The 20,356-nt window shown below is 36.3% G+C and overlaps 1 protein-coding gene across 1 annotated transcript; it reads right to left on the bottom strand.

Moving 5' to 3' along the window:
* Window positions 1-1,204: 1,204 nt before the first annotated feature.
* LOC140236596 (methyltransferase-like protein 27) lies at window positions 1,205-13,344 on the bottom strand. The gene is made up of 5 exons (XM_072316520.1): window positions 13,228-13,344; window positions 11,415-11,537; window positions 4,987-5,125; window positions 2,962-3,054; window positions 1,205-1,383 (listed from the first exon to the last, which is right to left on the bottom strand). The coding sequence occupies exons 1-5, from the start codon at window positions 13,342-13,344 to the stop codon at window positions 1,205-1,207; spliced, it is 651 nt and encodes a 216-aa protein (XP_072172621.1).
* Window positions 13,345-20,356: the final 7,012 nt, after the last annotated feature.

Here is a 20,356-nt window from a genome sequence, read left to right as displayed (position 1 = left end):
CACAGTGGGAGTGTGGGATTGTAATCACTTGCGTTGTGGAGAGGAAATAATTGGGAATAAATTGGAACACTTTTTATATATCATTGCGACAAGGTCATATAGTTTCAGTAAGTTCGCCAAATAAGAATGAATGATTATAATCCGACACAAGTGATAGAGTAAACAACTCAATTTGGTTTGACAGAATGTGCAGGTCTTATATCTTTTTTTGTGTGTGTGTGCGCGCGCATGTCTAGCGATTAAAGTTTTGGTCACAAAAATACATTCACAGTTTGAGAAGAAAAAATATCGAATTCGTGGTTTCTGACAAAGTATAGATAACAATTACAGTATTTCTGCACTCTGCTATCATATGACACACATAACTCGAATTGAAGACTGGTGACCGCACACGAAATTTTTACTTTCTCATGGTTTATGATAGTTGATACTACGGGTTAAACGTATAGAATAGTAAACAAGTACTCGAAAAATTGCACAATCACTTGCGACATAGCGGAGGTATGATAAGTAGAAGAGACAGTGAAAAAATACTCTCCTTTAGCTTGGAGTTTGTTCGGACAAATGTCTTCACTCTCTCTGTATCGGAAAACATCATGTAATTTTGCATCCTTATATCCGTATTTCATAACATGAAATAAATGATAATAAGGTCTTATCTATAAAGGGTAGCCTCTTCAGTGTTGCCACTGCTCTACCAGAGGGCCCTGCCATTTGTAATTACCCTAGCGTTGCCAGGTACCCATTTACATGATTTATACACCTGATTTGAGAGGGACATTGTAGGTAAAAACATCGTGTCCAAGGACGTAAGCAATGGGCGGGAATCGAACTCGGGTCCTCCGATTTGGAGTCGGGAGTCTTAACTTGAATTCTGAAAGCTCTGAGTACATTGTACAGAACATGGAGGAACATAAAGAATGACCAATCCGAATGGAATGTAAAGTTACTTAGGGAGGCTATTGACAAAAGTCGAGGGACTTTTGACGTTGCACTTCAAAGTCTTGTGAGGTTATATAAATATTCCATACAAAAGCAGTCATTCTTATTCTGTTATATGAGTATGTACTGCCCAAGTACTTCCATTGAAAGAACAGAGAGTCCGCCATAACGATCCGTTCAGAAGTTATAGAGATTTAAAACCTAATTATTTAAAAACCTTGTGCGTCAACTTAATATTATTATATAGCTATACATATCTAATCTACAATACTGTTAATATCAATATGGCCCCATCGTGTCCCTGTGAATATCCGGAAACGTAGTCCACGTCCTGTGAGCATGTTTTGCTCTTCACAAGACTTTCGACTGCTTCCTTAAAATAGAACCCTTCCACCACTTCGTCCATGAGAACCCGTCTCATTGCAATCAGGATCAAACCACCTGCAAAGTAGAATTTAATTGAAGAATCAATCAGATTATCATTGCATTACAACTGCCCATTCAGAATATAACATGATAAGTAACACATTATCACCAGAATACAAGAAATCACCAGGAGAGGTAGAAAAGGGCCCTGAACTTCCGATGTAATGAATCTATCGTCAAAATGATCCATACGACTAATACTATGTAATCAGAGGTTACATTTTTCTTTCTCGGAAAATTGGAGGATGAGAATCCTATATATCTCAGATCAATGTATGTAAAAGATGAAGAACTTTTATCAAACCACAGGTTAAATGGTAGTTCTGTATTGTTACTATTACACTAATTTGATCAAATCAAATCAAATCAAATCAAATCAAATCAAATCAAATCAAATCAAATTAATGACAGCAAACTGGGTCTTTGCTGTCATCTATCAACATCATTTTCTGTGAACTGATTTAAAGTCAGCACGGTTAGCATTCATATAGGCATTTCACATTCTGCTTTTGCAAAGCCCGCCAACAGACATACTTTATTTGCCGTAACGGCTAAACCAGTACATAAAGACGTATGGAAAGTGTCTGTGTAAAATTAATAATATTGGTCAGTATTGATAATGTTTGGCTTGTTGTTGTTTCTGTTGCTGTTTACTGTACAGTTGTTCTACATCTGTTAAAAGTCCCGAGTTCTTCTGTTTGGTTAATTTCTTTTTACTTGATATGGCCATTCAAGCTGATAATTTTGGCATCTTGTCTTATTTTCATCTTAACTTGATATTATAATTTGTTGTTGGAAAAAGATCAAGAAATAAAATGACGGACTTTTCATTCAATTCTCACACTTTTTATCTCAATATAAGATATTTACCACCGAAATTTTCAGCTGTCATCTGGTTAAAATGATGGTTTAGTTTTGGTTGAGATGGGGAGGGGGGGGGGGTTGGAAGCATCTTTTGTGAGATAATTAATCTTTTTTAAACAAAAGAAATAAAGAAAATTGGAAGGGGTGCATGCGCCCCTTTTATTTTGTAAAGGCACCTCTCCATCTTTACGGAATTCCTGGATCCGCCCTTCTGATGAAATATTAAAGAGCATGCGATTCTAAGAGGAATTCAAAATTTATTTGATAAAAATCAATTTTGAAATATCTGCGATATCCAAAAACAAAGTAAAACAAAAAGGTTGTAATAAAAGATGGGTCCCACCTTTTATTACGACCTCTCTCTGAGTCAGGACCTGGTGTGCCCTCTCCAAGTGACAGTTGCTCTTACCAATCAATGCAAGTGTCATAAAATAGATTACTAATAATCAGCAATTGACTGTTCACCACCACAATTATATCATAAGAGAGTCCAATATTATTTCAAATTGTAAATCGTATCAACACCAGTCTTCAACGGTATTTTTGAATGCACCCATGAAGCAAAGTTTAATCAACTGAAAAGACAAACGACCGCAAGCTTACCGAGTTTTTTTTTTTTAACACAATGTATCCCTTAGTAAAACTTATGTGCATTCAAAAGAAATATTGCAATTACATCATGAAATTGATCAAATGAAATGAAATCTGTAATTCTGAATCACGTTGTACCTGGCTTCACCAATCTTACTACATCTTTCAGTCCATTCCCATCACAGTGACCCGGAAGGAATGTCCCGGAAGAGATGGCGGCATCAAAGGAATCTGCAAGATAATCGTTATAGAGCCATTGAGTTACCGTGTACTTTCCCCATTCGTCATGATGACGACGTGACCTTTAAGTGAAGGAACCATTGCGCTGTATTATTATGCGATTGATATTCATAAAGATGGCAAGAAATGACAAGATATACATCAGACCTGATCGAAAATGAAAGATATATGCACTCACTGACGTAATTATATACACAAGATGATATCAATATCTGTGTGTTTGTGTGTGGATATGTTTGTGTACATAAGTGGATACCATTACATTACTTTTTGACTAACATCATATAACAGGGTTAGGCCAGTTGTAAATTCCCATGATCAGTCAGAGCGTATGAAGTCTTTACACATAAGAATCATTAAATACGTGTAAGAACATATAGAAAATACATACAGACAAACATACACACATATAAGCTCACATATTCTGATTCAAATGCAAAGGGACATTATTGTTTACCAGGGTCTAAGGCAATTACCCCTTGGGCAATTACCCTGAACCCTTCCCCTGGCCCTAATCCTAATCCTAATCCTAACCCTAACCCAAACTCCTAACCCTAAACTTAAACCTAACCCTAATCTTTACTCTAACCATACCACTAACCAGAATCTAACCGGGGGGGGGGGGGGAGGGGGGAGGGGTAATTGCCCTGATACGCGGACCGAGCTGCCCGAGACCGAAGAACATTTTACTGATTGAACTGGATTGCACAAGCCTCGGTCTTTTATCTAGAAATCTTTACACACAGAGGTCAAGTTGAAATGGAATTGCACGGGGGTGCCTCGTGCATTTGGAGTGATACTAGCTAGAATTATAGTGCATAACAAAGTATTTACCATTTGTTATAGTAAATATAGTATATTTACAAACATTTACAACACTGTTTCATATAACTAAATATATTATATTTTGGATCAAAAATGTATCCTCTGGTGATATAGGTTGAAAGGGCTTCACGTGATTATAGTTATTTTCAGCTATGTCAGAAAGTTGACACTCCATACATAAAGTACTATTTGAAGAGTTTGTTTGCAAAAACCGATAAGTCCATATTTGTCAAATGGAGATATTTGCAATTAAAGGTCAAGAAAAATAAAGAGAATAATAAGAAAATTTTTGCTTCTTTTGACCATAATTTCAAAAATATACCTTTATATGTAGTGACCAATATAATATTATTTTGTACTTTATGACAGAGACCGTACTTCAAAATCTTCAAAAATGGACTTATCGGTTTTTGCAAACAAACTCTTCATTTGCAAAATGATGTCACAAAGCAATTCTGAAATTGTGCGCACCTTTGTACTCGTCACTCTGTGTTACGTAACATTTTCTAACAATCATTGTGATATCACAGAGCAACTCTGACATCAAGAATGGAAAGTGATATAACGAAACCTGTGAATGTAAAATGATACTAATTCGACCAATCACAAATCTTGTTATGAAAACACACCTTACTATTATGATATAACACACACACACACACACACATATATATATATTTATATATATAGATGCAGTATGGAACTCAAAGCATTAAACAGAGCCGGGATGGGGTCTTGATTTTGATACTTATATATATATATATATATATATATATATATATATATATATAGTATGTATATTGTATATATATATTTACTATTTTCAACATGCATGCACGCAAGCCCAGCGGTGCTGCCCCATGCTGTAATAGCCAACCTGAAGAAGGAGGCCTGAAAGCTTATCAAAAATGCATGTAGGCATTGATGTACACCGATGTCCATTGGTGTATACTTCAATCCTTGTGTGACTGTGCAATGTGCAATATAGCAGGTATAATATAGGTAGGCCTCCTTACTATGAAATATCTACATATTTTTGATTTGTATAAAATGAACCCCCCCCCCAAAAAAAAAAAAAAAAAATGTTTCGATACTCACTGTCCTCAAGAGGAAGGGGTTGCGGACCAACGAAAGACTCGAGGAGTTCCTTGTAGACGCCCTTGGACCGGGCAATATCAAGGCTAGGCCCCGAGGCGTCTACGCCCGTAAGGTTCTTGAAGCCATACTTATTGACAAGCTGTCGAGTCAGAAATGATAAATAAGCAAGTTAAGTCAAGTTTTATTGGATTGAATTTTCGTTTTCAGCTTTGTTGTCTTATGTACTGTACCTGGTAGTTGCGTAATCAATTTCAATTGATTTATAATGTATAAGAGAGAAAACGATACAATGATCACATCCAAATCTGAAGTAAACAGGTAATTTTATTACTCATAACTTATGAATGATTATTCGCTTCTTTTTGTTGTTTTTTTTTTTTTTTTTTTGCATAGCAACACAGAGCTTAATAGTATTTAGAAAAAAAAAATCCTTGTGTATTAGGATAACACTGGTATTATACAAAAATAAAAGTACACACAAAAAAAAAAGACAAGAAACGTTAGTCTTTAACGCCTGCGAAATGGGCCCGGGTAATTTGTAAATTGGTTTATACTAATTGTCTTGTTATATTTATTTTCACATCTTGTAGTTTTGAGAGGGTTTGCAATGATTTCTTATTCCCATCCATATTTCAATAAGCTGTCAGATATGACACAAATGCTAACAATCAGACCATTGAGACAACGTTTACTGAACGTAAGGACGAAAATTATGTCTTCAGGGCCCTGTTTTATGAAGATTTATAATTGATTATATAGTTGATTTAAACTGTAAGTCTATGGCAGCCTTTGTGGCAAGGATAGTTAAAATTGATTTTATCTTTTGATTAAATGGGGCCCTGTTATAGTAGTCGTAAAGGTTCAAAATGATCTGCCAGGGTAGTCACCTTCTCATATCATTCAAGGGATATCCCTAACACCTCATCACCCCCCCCCCCCAACTCATAATCAGGCAGGTCAAATGTGGTGATTATGACATCAATTCAATTCAATTCAATTCAATTCATTTATTTCATTCTCATTTTTCTTCCAACAAAACATAACACAAGGTAAATCAGAAAATCCATCATAAGTATATATATATATATATATGTATATACAGTACAAAGTGCGAAGGATAAACGATAGACAACAAACTAATAGAAATAAATAAATTATGTGTACATACGGGAAAATACAAAGTTATGTTTTGAGGAGAAAGATAGAGAATTGAGAGGTCCACTAAAAAGCAATACATCATAGACATCCATACATTTTTTTTTATATAAGCGATAAATGATTAAAAATCCAGCTTACATGATATATATTGATTTATGCGAAATGTCAATTCAAGCTCCCCATACTCATAAGAGTGATATAAGATGAGTTTGTAATTGATTCTTCGACAGATACTCTTTGTCCCGTCCCTTTAAACCCCGCGATCACGAATCCAATGACCTTATATTACTTTGTAGCCTATACTTTTTATAGTTGAATTCGATTTCCCAAAAACAAAATCAAACATAACCTTTCAGACTTTTATAGGAAAAAGAATTAGGGCGAGAGGTAATTTATGTAAGTAAATAATGACTGTTTGATGGCAAAAAGGGAATATGGTGTGTTGAAATGATCACATGCTATTGACATGATGATAGTACCATTATGATATATCATGACGTCCTTGACCGTCATCACAGTCACAATCTATGCGCCCAGTCAATATTTGACAGAGCGCCATGGTTCCTCTCTAGAGAATGGAAAGAAAAGGTTATCGGACAATGAGCAATCGAAAAAATGAGTGCTTTATCATTTCGAGTACTCCTCATATATATCATGATTATATCAAGTCCCATTTATTTCTCTTTAGTAGAAAGAAGCATAGTGATAAGTCAGGGTTTAGTCGATAGGTATATAGACAGATAAAGGGCAACCCTGCTGGAAAGAACAGTGTCCCACAGTGTGAAACACAGTCTGAAAGACAGTGTGAAACACCAGAGTGAACTGTTGTGAGCAGTGTGAAATTTGAGCGTTTTAACATTGTGAACACGTTGTGAATCATCAATTCACATAACGTGAAACAGAACGTTACTATGTCAACACTCTGTGAAAGCCACACCGCAGTGTGAATTCATCTTTACACTGATAAAATTCGAACATTTTCACATCAATATTGCCGACTATGTGAACACAATGCGAAAACGCTCCCTCACACTGTATTTTTTCCAGCAGGAAAAAGAAAGAGAGAGAGAATGGAATTAAATAAGAAAGAATGAGCACGTTTCAAGCCCGTACAAACAAGATCATATTACTTACAAGAACAAAGATTTTACAACACTCGAATCATAACCAAACTTCAGTTCACTCATCAAATAGCTTTATATCCCCAAGTCAGAGACCGACAACATACATAAATGCCAGTCAGGTTTCACAATGACTCCAAGGAATAGGGTATACAGACTGTATTCTCAACTGAAAGCTACCTGCATTTGAAATGTATGTTGCCTCTGTTGGTGACTTTTGGTCTATACATAACTAAATCACTAAATACTAAATATGCATCATTCATATATATTTCAAAACGTTATTTTTTTTTTCTGCAACATGTTTTATCCTCCAGATTAGCTTTATTCATATTCTAGCTGAGACATCATCCTGTAACACTTGAGCTGAACGATATATACAGTTATGTGCCTTATATACCACTTATATTGCTATTACCAAAGATTCTACTGGAATCTTTGCTATGTTATCCGATTAGCAATGAATGGTATATATGGGACATGAACATAATTATGTAACTGTGTCTGTTGTTCAGCTCAAGTATCACGGGAGGATATCACAGCTGGAATATAAATAAAGATGATCTGAAGATTTTTGTTTTGTTTTGTTTTGTTTTGTGGTTTGTTTGTTTGTTTGTTTGTTTTTTAGGTGCGGCTTAACTGGGTGCTGAAAAAAAATAAGAAAAATGTTTAAAGATATATATATGAAGAATATCTTTATGACATATTCAGTGATTTGGTTGTGTATATAGACCAAGAAACATATAGACATTTGGATTGCAGGAATTCTCTAGGGATAATGGTTAAAGGGATGGCATAGTGTTGGTAGGGATGAAAACTGAGCATTTAACTGCTTGCAAGATACTGAGAAACCACTTATGAAAAGTTAACAGAGCATACCATTCGAAGAGGACTTCAAAGTTTATTTGATGAAAACTGCGATTTTGAAATGGCTGAGATATCCACACACACAAAAAAAGAGTAAAGCAAACTGACCCTTATGTAAGGTGGGTCCCACCCGTCTCACCTTTTATTAGTATTAGAGGTCTTGTTTTGGAAATCTCAGCCATTAAAAAAAAAAAATCATTTAAAAAAAAACAAACGTTGAATCCCTCGTGGAATTTCATACTCTTATCATATTTCGTATGAGGTTTCTCATTATCTCATCAAAAAAGTTAGAAACCTGAAGTCAGGTCTCAACTAAGTCTATACCATTCCTTTAAGGATTAATTTACAACGGACACATCATAATTATTAAGAGAGTTACAAAATATCAAATTCACGAAACAAGAATATTGCTCGGAACCGCAAATGCGAAATACGGACTACTGTGGATGCCATCACGTCACAACACTACTGTATCTAGGTTTCTTCACAATCATCAATGATCATATCCATTCTTAAATGATATTTTGGTCGAGAATTCAGTAATTCTACAATCCGTTTACCCGCCCACCACGTTATAAAATCATATTATCGGAATGATATGATGCAAACCAAAGATAGTTTTATTTATTTTTCCAACAAAAGGAAGATGGGCTTATTTTTAAACACATGCAAAAAGGGACCCACCACCTGTTACCTCGTTTGATTTAAAAAGAAATATGTTGTCACCAATATTAGCATTTTGTTAGAACACATGACAATTATGACACATTTTTCTACTCTAAGAGTCGTATGCATTTTGACCTCTGTGCTTTTTCTATCTTTCTATCTATCTATCTGTCTGTTGATATCTATCCATCTATCTATCTATCCATATCTATTCATCTTAATAATTATCTATATGAAGAGTTTGTTTGCAAAAACCGATAAGTCCATATTTGCCAAATGGAGATATTTCAAGAAAAATAAAGAGAATAATAAGAAAATTTTTGCTTCTTTTGACCATAACTTCAAAAATATACCATTATATGTAGTGATCAATAGATCATTTAAAAGGTATTATTTTGTACTTTATGACAGAGATCGTACTTCAAAATCTTCAAAAATGGACTTATCGGTTTTTGCAAACAAACCCTTCATATATCTCCATAACATAAGGCGATATTCGATTATTTTTATATGAATACCTTCAGTGAACAGTGCATAAAATAAAATGCAATCAGTCTGGGAGGGACCGTTATAACACAATAGATTTGTTTCTTCATAAATAGATACATAAACATTCTTAAACACTGCAAACATATTAAAGCAGACCTCTATTATACAGCACAACTCACAATCTCAACACAATCTCGACCTTCCAGTATGGTTGGCCACTGGACAAGACACAGAGTATTTCGGGCCCCGCTTGAAATGCTCTGTTGACTGGGCTTTGGGTGTACGTGTTCCCTTCTTGAATGCCAAATAAAGAACCAATGAAAAAGCGACGAAAGAAAAGACAGGGGAAAAATGATCATGCATATAATATATAACCGTTAGCAAATCGAATATTAGTTGCGGTGTATTATAGCAGAATTGAAATCATCCCACATTGTTACTTGTGCTGTCGACTGGAGACAGCTTTTAGTTGCGCTCGTCGTTCTGTCTTGCATAACTTGTTGAATTATTTAATACACAATGGTGTGTCGGGCAAACACAATGGCAAATTAGCCTCATTAACCTTTGTGCCATGCATGTGTATCCTATAAGATAAGATAGTCTTATATACCTTTCTTCTGGTTCTTGCATAACTTAAAGCTGTAACTGTTTTTTCCCTTGTAAACAACTTAAATGTTCATGAAGAGTTCATTTTGTTTGAGTATGGTCTGGCGTTCTGTATCGTCCCTATATCTTTTCCCGAATATGATTGCTAATCATACAGTGTAGCTCATGCACATTATTATAACCATGATGTCTGCAGCCTTATTCAGCGATTTTTGGTGCATGTACCGGGTGCGTGATTTTTTTTTTTCCCAAAGAAATATTGCCCGCTATATTATGTTCAAAGCGAACATAAACTGTTTCATGTGTATTTGGTCAGATCCACGATCGAGATAGGGCAACTCGACTCCAGGAAAGAGTTGAATTCAGGCGAGCAGAAGTCTTTGCAAGGAAGTAAATCGTGTAATAACAATTACTTGATTATTATCCTCCAGCCAAGTGTGATGTGAAGCTAAAATGAGCTATATAAGTGCCACATGAAGAAGCACAACGTTATAAGCGCATTCACACTCTGAACCCCACTAAGATGGTTTACTGTTCAAATATCAAATAACAATCAAGCAGCTCGAAGGCTGATACGGTTGCTTTATATCATAGAGCTCATAAATTTAACAACTTAATTTACAATAATATTATGCATGATTATAAGATACAGCGCAATCTTGTAGAAATTAAAAAAAAAAAAATCCTCCTCGAAATGTTTTGACGTAGAAATGTGTGCAAACAGGTCGTCAACGATAATCAAAGTGTCAATCTGGTTTTGAATCTTGCCCAGCTCTTACATTATTACGTGGACGAGATGTGTTATAACTCCGTACGATTGGTCCCCCATTGACTCAGCTAGTTATGAAATAAAATGAAAAAGAACAAAAATGGGTACATCGTATCGCTATAACAGATCGGACGACAGAGTGACCAATATTAAAAGACGCAAGCGAAACCGTGCCGACACTGCGGAAACGATCCTGGATATACATCACTCCATGTTATTGTTACAAAAACGGTTTTTCCCTATAATTCCATGCCCAGGTGTACACGTCACGTCTTATAAAAGCACAACAAAAACATACAAGTAAAAAAAGAGAGATAAATAAAGAAATGAATAGATAAAAACCAAAACGGATCAAGTAAATTCACAGAATTACATTTATGTCATGAAAAGTTGTTAACGTTTTTAATTTTACCATGGCAGCAGATCGGCTACAAGGACATAAAACTTTCTGCTTTCTTTCTTTCTCTTCGTTCTCTTTCTCGCATTTGAACCTCTTTACTCTTTGTACATCATCTCAAGCTATAAGCTATTGTTCTTCATCCCTCACCAGAATACATTTTCCTTTAAGTTATTTGAACCGAACCAATATATCCTGTTAGAAGCTGGAAATAAGAAATGACATCTAAATGATAAATCAAATATGTGAGCGATGATGTAAGAGAAACAGATCATCGTGTTTGCAATGAGAATGAAATCAAATCTCAAACGTATTCTTCTCATTATTTTGATACGTTGTACATGGAGATCATTACCTCTTTTCCGACAAGGCCAGTACCCGCACCAACGTCTAGTATTTTGGCATCTTTGTTGCTCAGTACCTCGTTCATCTTCTTCGTCACGAGTCTCGGTCCGAAATATTCCTCCTCCACGACTTCCTATCCCAAACAAGAAGCGCAGATACCACCATCACAGAGTATCCCTTTAATCATTCCATCCTTTTCCTGCCTCACTATTTCTCTTTCACTGATTACTTTTTTGTTTTTGCATTGCCAATACACAGTAGATCCTGCTGGTGAAAGTACTAGCATATTGTATAGAAACGAATAGATAGAACGATAGGCCTACGATTCTCTCCATTCTAAATCCGTAATGCTCTCCCATTAATTAACCATTTTATTATTGTCATTATTATTATTATTATTATTATTATTATTATTATTATTATTATTATTATTATTATTTATTGCCACGTGGAAATTGTCATCGTTGCGTATAAACAGAGCGTTAAAGAGGAAATTTGCGAATCTCTTCCCCCGAATAAAGGACAGAGTAACATTGAGTATCTGTGCCCAGGCGTCTAAACGTATCTAGGGGCGTCAATGTTGCAGAGTCCATGTGGACTATCTAATAGCATACCAACAGACTTCATAGCCGTTTCTCCTTATCTTCAAACAATAAAAATTCAAAATGGCTAGACAATGCGTGAAATAAAATCAAAGAGCTGTGAGCTTGCAAACACGCCGCCCGTTTAGTCTGACCGCATGCCACCCGTATCGTGTTCATGATCAAGGACAATACTATATAATATTGACTGGCCTCGAGGGAGATACCAGAAAATATTGCCCAAACTGAAAGAATATTGCCCGAGTCGAAGACGAGGGCAATTAATTCTTTCAGTGCGGGGAATATTTATCTGGTATCTCCCTCAAGGCCAGTCAATATCATAATTATTACCTATCCCCTAGTTAAATTAGGAAAATATGTGAATACGGCTATACGCTATGATGTAAAGCGACATTTGACTACCTGTAGATCATCACCAACGTACATGTCGAATAATTGACAAATTGTTCATCAATGTATATCATTCAACTCCAACTTCAAAGATACAAGTAGTTGTAACAGGCGAACTTCAAACATCTGAACGCTTTTACACTTTAAATTTGCTTCTGTTTCAATTTGGAGAGTTTTATTTTATAATAACTGATGGTCACTGTGCAGTTATTGAGCACAAATGGACTAGTCATTGTTTGACGCGTATTAGTGCTGCTGGAAGTGGTCGACCTTGTATGAGTTGATTTATCGGCGTTCTTCTGCGGTGCGTGTAATCGACACGCAGCGACCTCCTTGAATGTTTTCTCTTCATGGTCGACCGGAATGTTTACATGTAAAGCAGGGAGGTCAGATTCCACTCCTTCTCTTCCCACCTCCCTGTTTTACAGTGCACTCCCATTATAACGAACACGGTTATAACAAAATTCTGGTTATATAACGAAGTAACAATTTGGGCTGCAATGTCATCCACTCTATGTATTTCTGTTGTTTATTTGCTCGGTTATAACAAAATTCCGATATAACGAAAGAAACTGCCGGTCCCGAGGATTTCGTTATAATGGGAGTCCACTGTATATGTAAAAACCCGGATGCTCGTGATACGCTCTAATATCGCCCGCTGAACTCCCGACCCTGCAAAATACCAACTGTAATTGCCTCGCAAAACTTCCTCGTATAGGTAATAATGTAGTATGTTTGCTGCTGCCTTCAGAGCGAGCGTGAAGGTGTGTTTCTAGACTATAGGTGACTTGCCCCGAGTTTTATTATGAAGTTGGAGTGCTAGGATGGTACCTTGTCGTAGTCGCCATTCTGAACCCAATCATCGTAGAAAGCTTGCCGTTCCTCCAGCCCTAAATTCATATACTGCTTGTAGTTATCACGGTGGATGTCGGCAAATTTCTCCGCCATTATTTCGACTCCTCGCAGATAAGAGTTTATAACCTGGAATCGGAGACCGATCGCGCGACGATACTACCTCAATCGACGCAGGTCTACTGCGTTGCACGTGGCTTGATCAACAATGAAGTCTTTTCTATTTGTGCTGGATCATTTATTGAGCGTCAATCGGTCCATGACCCTGAAATAGTAGGGTTGGGGTTCATGGCATTCACTTTATAGACCAGTTCGTAATTCCACTTTGCGCATGAGCAGAAAAAGGTCGTTTGTACCAACAGGCATTTTGGTTTATTATTTCACTGAGATCAACGTAAGCATCTGTGATGTGATGATTATTCATGTGATCCTTATCTAAATAGTGCTTGCCAGCACATCCACCTGACAGCAAGCCTGGCATATGTGGCAATATCAAAAGAAAAAGGTTGTTATTGCATTCAATACGAAACAATGAATTAGATGCCTGCTAAAGTGTCCACTGATGGACTATTCTGGTCACCTGGTCTAAACACAAGTTCATACTTTGTTTGAACACGAATTCCATAAATTGTTATGTCGGGCAAGCTATGCATTATACCGCTTTGAAAACGAGTGAAGTGCCTAACCAACTGAGAAAAAAAGAAAGGTCATCTGTACCAAGGTGTACATGAGCTAATTACGAACTGGCTTAAGGGGGGGGGGGGTCCTCCCACCTTCCCCTGCATATGTGACCCGGGCCTGGCGATTATGGATATCATTCCTTTGGAAAGTGGTATTTTATGCATGTATATGAACGTATTTTTGTGTATTATGTATATATAATTATGTAGGTCTATGTCTTTATGCACTTATCAAATATGCCTTAATGTCTCCCTCATTACAATGAAATCCTTTCATGCCTGTTAAGTGATTTGTAATGTGACCAAAGGTAACAATGTTAATTGGATATTGATGATGTTGAAAACAAAATGGCAATGGATAGAAATGTGCTGTACACCGTGACGACATACATGGTATAGTGCACTATATAATGTATCATGAATGCAGTCATTCGTATACGATCGATCCATGCATTTTTTTATTTATTTATTTTTTATTTTTTATTTATCTATTTATTTATTTATTTATTTTTTTTTTTTTTGGGGGGGGGCTATTGACCTGAGATCACGCGAGCGACGGCATGCAGAACAGTTGAACTCACTCAATGGGAGATACACGTGCGCATGATGTTTGAAGGTCCCTTATATGTATATACAGAAGTATATTCTATATACCATGAACTCTGGAACGCAGAAGAGTTGAGTCACACATCAAAGGTTACTATGATTTATTATTTATCTGTAGAGATGGGAAGGGGCGTGTCGTCTCTTTGGATATCCTATAGGCCAATGTGAATTGACTTTCAAGATATAGCTGTTTGCATGCTGCTACCCTGTGCTTGCCTGTGGTAACTTGCGTTGAAAGGAAAAGGAAACTGCTGTTCACAATTCAAAGGACATAGATAACGGTATTTTGGTGAACATTTTGGATGATTGCATGTAATAGACATGGAAGCTCCTGCCACGCAAAACAGGGACGGCGGCAGTAGATAAAAGCAAGGAGGTTCAACAGCTGGAGTTACAACTCGATCTTATTCAAACAGCTGTCAATTTTTTAGAGATGGACAAAAGATTTTTACAGGTGCATTGGTGCTTTTGACCAGGATTTGGTGCCGCCGTCTGATCTTTCTGAGCGATGTGAAGATTCATTTTGAACTAAAACTTATATCCATTTATATATTTTGTTATTTATCAACTGAAATGAAATTTTACCTTATGATAAAACATTTTATATACAATCCAACCCCGTAAAGAAAAACTATGCAAAAGTGTCAATCTGAGCTGTATGTTTGAAAAGTGTATGAAACTGCACTCTTCGAAGGCCGATTTTATCACTTTTCCGGTTACTTCTCACAAATAAAACTGATATGGAATAATCTTTAAGTATCATTTTATAGATTGACTAGTGTCCAGATATGTACATTCGAGTAATTTTTTGGTTTTGGTTGAGATGATTCTTCAGGTTTCCAACTTTTTTTGTGAGGTAATGAAAAACGTCTGATGAATATTATGAAAGAGTATATACATGTATACACTTCAAAGAGTAACTTTTAAGAAGAAAGTTTATTTTGATGAAAATCAGTTTTGACATGGCTGAGATATCCAACATAAAGCGTTCCCAATAGAAAATGGGACCCACCTTTTTTTTTTCTTTTTTTTTTGGGGGGGGGGGTCGCTTTGTGTTACTTTGTGCTTTGGTACCTTGGCAATTTCAAAATCGATTTCAATCATAAATCTTTAAATTCCTCTACGAATTTGTGCTCTTTGAGTACATGTGTGGTTTCTTCTCAACCAAAACTATAACATCCCTTTAAGAGTTTGATAAATTTTTGCGCAATTTCTGTTCGCGCATGCCCATGTCTTTTCCATGGGTGCTGTTCGTTATTTCGAAGGTTCGTTATTCCGAAGGTTCGTTGATCCGAAACACGCAAATTCCCTATACCTAGTGGTTCGTTAATCCGAAAATGAAAAAGGGTTCGTTAATCTGAACATTTGTGGCGTTATTCCGAAGGTTCGTTATTCCGAAGGTTCGTTGATCCGAAAATAAAATAGGGTTCGCTATTCCGAAGGCTCGTTAATCCGAAAATGACCTAGGGTTCGTTATTCCGAAGGTTCGTTAATCCGAAAATGAAATATGGTTCGTTATTCCGAAGGTTCGTTAATCCGAAAATGAAATAAAGCTCGCTATTTCGAAGGTTCGCTGATCCGAAAATAAAATGGGGTCCGTTATTCCAAAGGTTCGTTAATCCGAAAATATGATAAGGTTCTTTATTCCGAAGGTTCGTTGATCCGAAAATGAAATAGGGTCCGTTATTCCGAAGGTTCGTTAATCCGAAAACGAAATAAGGGTCGTTAATCCGAAAATGAAATGAGGTTCGTATTTCCGAAAATGAGATAAACTCACCGTAATGACAAAGTACGTCGTAATAAGAAAAAATGTTTGAATATTACGCAATGAAAATTCCATATTGTCTCTATGGGGAGGGTGATACACGTGTATGTTTTCACGTAAAGCAAGTGTAAAGCACGTCGTGTTGCGTGAAGAAGTGGCGTAGATCAAGAATCTTGATTTTAATTCAGTCTGAACAATTATTTACCTGAGCGATTGGATTTAGAGCGTAGGGGATTGTGTGATTTTTCTATAGCCTATTTTCAGACACCCTCACATTTTTAATGATAATAACAGTAACGACGTCATATTGAAAGTTTGAAATTAAGTGCTTCATTATGCCCCACCTTTCCCATACCGTAGTCGGGATCTTCAACATGCAGCCGCTCCGAGTAAATATTCTTGATCTCACATCGTCCACCTTCATAATGGTTATTTTTCAGCACTCGGTATCATTTTTATTCATAATTATACCAATATCCAATGACGGGCGTGTTTTGTTTTTGTAAGGTGCTTGCAGTTAGTCTCCTTTTTTATTTTGTGTCTGTGTGTATGTGTTTGGGGGTATCTATTGATCGTCTGGGGTATTAGTGTCTTATAAAGAGATTTATTTCATACAGGCGAGGCATTCTAAAGGGATAGTATAGTTTTGGTTGAGATGGGAGATTCAAATTTTAACTTTTTGCAAGATAATTAGAAATCACCTGTGAAATTTAAAAAGGATACATTCTAAAATAAATTCAAAGTGTATTGTATTAAAAACGGTTTAAATAGCCGAGATTTCCAAAAACATAGTAAAACATCGGGCCAAACAAAAGGTGGGTCCAACGATTTTTTTAGGATCCCTTTGTTTTGAATATCTCAGCCACTTCAAAACCATTTTTCATCCAATAAACTTTGAATTCCTCGTAGAATTACGTGCTCTTCCATATTTCATAAGAAGTTTCTCATTATCTCACAGAAAAAGTTGGAAACCTGACGCCCCATCCCAGCCAATACTATACCATCCCTTTTATTAAAGATGATGACCGCGGTCCCCCCCCCCCCCCAAAAAAAAGAGAAGAAATTATATGTTTAAAGAAAGTGAAATGCGTGCAAACTGACAACTCGGGTTTTTTTTTTCACTTCTAACAATGGGTACCATAACTTGAACATCCAAACAGTACACCTGAATATGTGTCCAAAATCTGGTTTTACACAAAAAGTTGCAGTTCCTTTTGGTAATACGTAATACAACTATAGTGTCATGGCAAAGGCTATCATAATGGAGTGTAAAACCCGATTTACTAACTTCACGAGAGCTAGAAATAATACAAAGCACTGGCTTACATTTTGTCAGTTACCATAACGACACGAATTCCATGTGTTACCAAGTCACACGAAAAAGTGGAGAACTGCATTCAACTTCTCATTGAATTCATGCAAAAATAATTTCTAACCTAGCGACTGATCGGTAGGACAAGTTCGATTACATTCCACTCTTCACAGTGAAGCTTATTAAAAGAGATGTTACATTTTGAAATCTGTTTGTTGAATATATTTGATTGTTTAAAAGCTTTTATTCTTAATTGCTTAAGTCCCAGCATGTGTGATTTTTTTCTCCTGCTTGAGACATGTTAGAGTCGCAGAATATGCCATATGGTAACTATTTCTAATAATGAATGTATTACCCTGACACTGACGAAGAAATGAAGGAGTGGGAGGGGGCGAACTCATCCTCCGGAGAAGAAAATACCTCTACTTTCATCGTTAGTATACTAATGAAATTATAAATTACGACGGCATTGTATACGTCGCCGATAAAAGTTTATATGGAATTGCGTGTGTTTGTGTGTGCCTGTTTACATGTTTGTGTTCGTATGTGTTTATGTGTCCAAAGAGAGTATGAGTATGCTGGCATCCCATGTTTAAAGTGAACATGCCTCTCCTGAATTGTTATGATAATGATGAATTTTAGACTACCGATAAACGTGAGGCTATAAGGCGACGATAATGGGGGTGAGAGCGGGTAAGATGGACAGTTAAACAGTAATTTCAAAGGTTCTAGGTACTTGACCTCAATACACACACTCACACATATGCACACACGTATCAACGAACGCAAAAGACATTATTACGGGTGCTGTTCGTTATTCCGAAGGTTCGCTATTCCGAAGGGTCGTTAATCCCGTTAATCCGAAACAAGCAAATTCCCTGTTCCTAGAGGTTCGTTAATCCGAAAATGAAAAAGGGTTCGTTAATCCCGGAAAATTTGTGGCGTTACTCCGAAGGTTCGTTACTCCGAAGATTGGTTAATCCGAAAATGAAATTCGGAACAATGAACCTTCGGAATAACGAATCTTAGGAATAAAGAGCCTTCGGAATAACGAACCTTCGGAATAACGAGCTGTAACCTTAATTACAACACCATATTTTGTCATAACAAGAATTTTACTCTATTTTCGGAATATTAAAGGTATTAGCCCACATTTGTAAACCTGCAGCAATTGGTCTCATAGTTAGCATGGAGTTTGGGTATGATTGCAGTAACACCTGTGCAAAATTTCGTTCCAATTAGTCCATTACTTTCATAAGAATAAATAAAAATGCACCGTAATCCGTATGCATGCGTATATATAACGCTCGCTAGCTCCGGTCCACGTACGTGTTCAACATGTACAATGTACGTAGCTATAGCCCGCGCTCGTAATTCGACTTTGGGTCGGGTTGACCCGGTTTGAAAATTGATTTTAAAACGATGATTTTCTCTCTTTTATCGAATGGTATAGACAAAGAGCGACAGGTGAGGTATGTTACTGTTATAACTTGTACTTGAAGTCATATTGGACCTGTTTTATGCAGTTTTGATTTTCGTGGGTTTGCAAATGTGGGCTAGTACCTTTAAGAGAATTATTTCATTTTCGTATTTACGAACCTTCATTTTCAGACTAATGAACCTTATTACATTTTCGGACTAACGAACCTTCGGAATAACGAACCTTATTTTATTTTCGGATCAACGAACCTTCGGAATAACGAGCCTTATTTCATTTTCGGATTAACGAACCTTCGGAATAACGAACCTTATTTCATTTTCGGATCAACGAATCTTCGGAATTACGAACCCTATTACATTCTCGGATTAACGAACCTTATTTCGTTTTCGGATTCACGAACCTTCGGAATAACGAACCTTCTTTCATTTTCGGATCAACGAACCTTCGGAATAACGAACCTTATATCATTTTGGGGTTAAAGAACCTTCGGAATAACGAACCTTCTGAATAACGAGCTGTAACCCTTTTCCATTATAAATATATCTCATCTTAGATAAGGCGAAAAGTAATTACTGCCATACTGTAACAATTATTTTTATTGATTCTAGATTGAGATTAACACAGACAATCAGTTGAGGTATATTACAATGGAATGCATTCTATACAAGAAGTGAAATTAGTAAATAGCTGATGTATTTTTTTTTTTCAGTTCGAAGGAACAGTGTAGAACAAATGCAATTTGAAGGCAATCTTGACTTACGTTTTTCAGGAAAAACAATGGAAGAATACTCGATACATTATCAGTGGCGAATTTGATATTTAGATTTAAACACCGATGGTCATGGTCATGCACAAGAAATTGGTAGATTTGATGCTGATGACTCTTTATAGAGGATTTACCAAAATTATCTGCAGATTCCGTGAAGATGTGGGACGGAAAAATAACGGTATTATAAGGGAATAATTATGTCTGCAGCGTTAACTATCTTGGTTCACATAGTACATGTTGTAGGCCTATTGCTTACGATGTGTTACTTCATTTTGTTGTATACAGGTATATTACGTCACGATATGTATGTATCATGAGGGTGATTTGTGATATGTTTCAAAATCTTTCCTAATCCGTGTACGGAAATTAGATTTACTTAAAATCACTGCATACTGTTATGTTAGTGTATTGTTTGTTTGTTTGTTTGTTTGCTTGCTTGTTTTTTTGTTCGTTTCGTTTTCCATTTAAGAAGAAGACTGGATAGACCCATATTCAGCTGCACGATATAGCTGGTCTTCCATACACGGCATTATGC

The sequence above is a fragment of the Diadema setosum genome, chromosome 13 (assembly GCF_964275005.1).
Source record: "Diadema setosum chromosome 13, eeDiaSeto1, whole genome shotgun sequence".
In the NCBI taxonomy this organism is placed as follows: domain Eukaryota; kingdom Metazoa; phylum Echinodermata; class Echinoidea; order Diadematoida; family Diadematidae; genus Diadema; species Diadema setosum.
The sequence above is the reverse complement of the archived record's forward strand: the minus strand, read 5'-3'. Positions and strand labels throughout refer to the sequence as shown.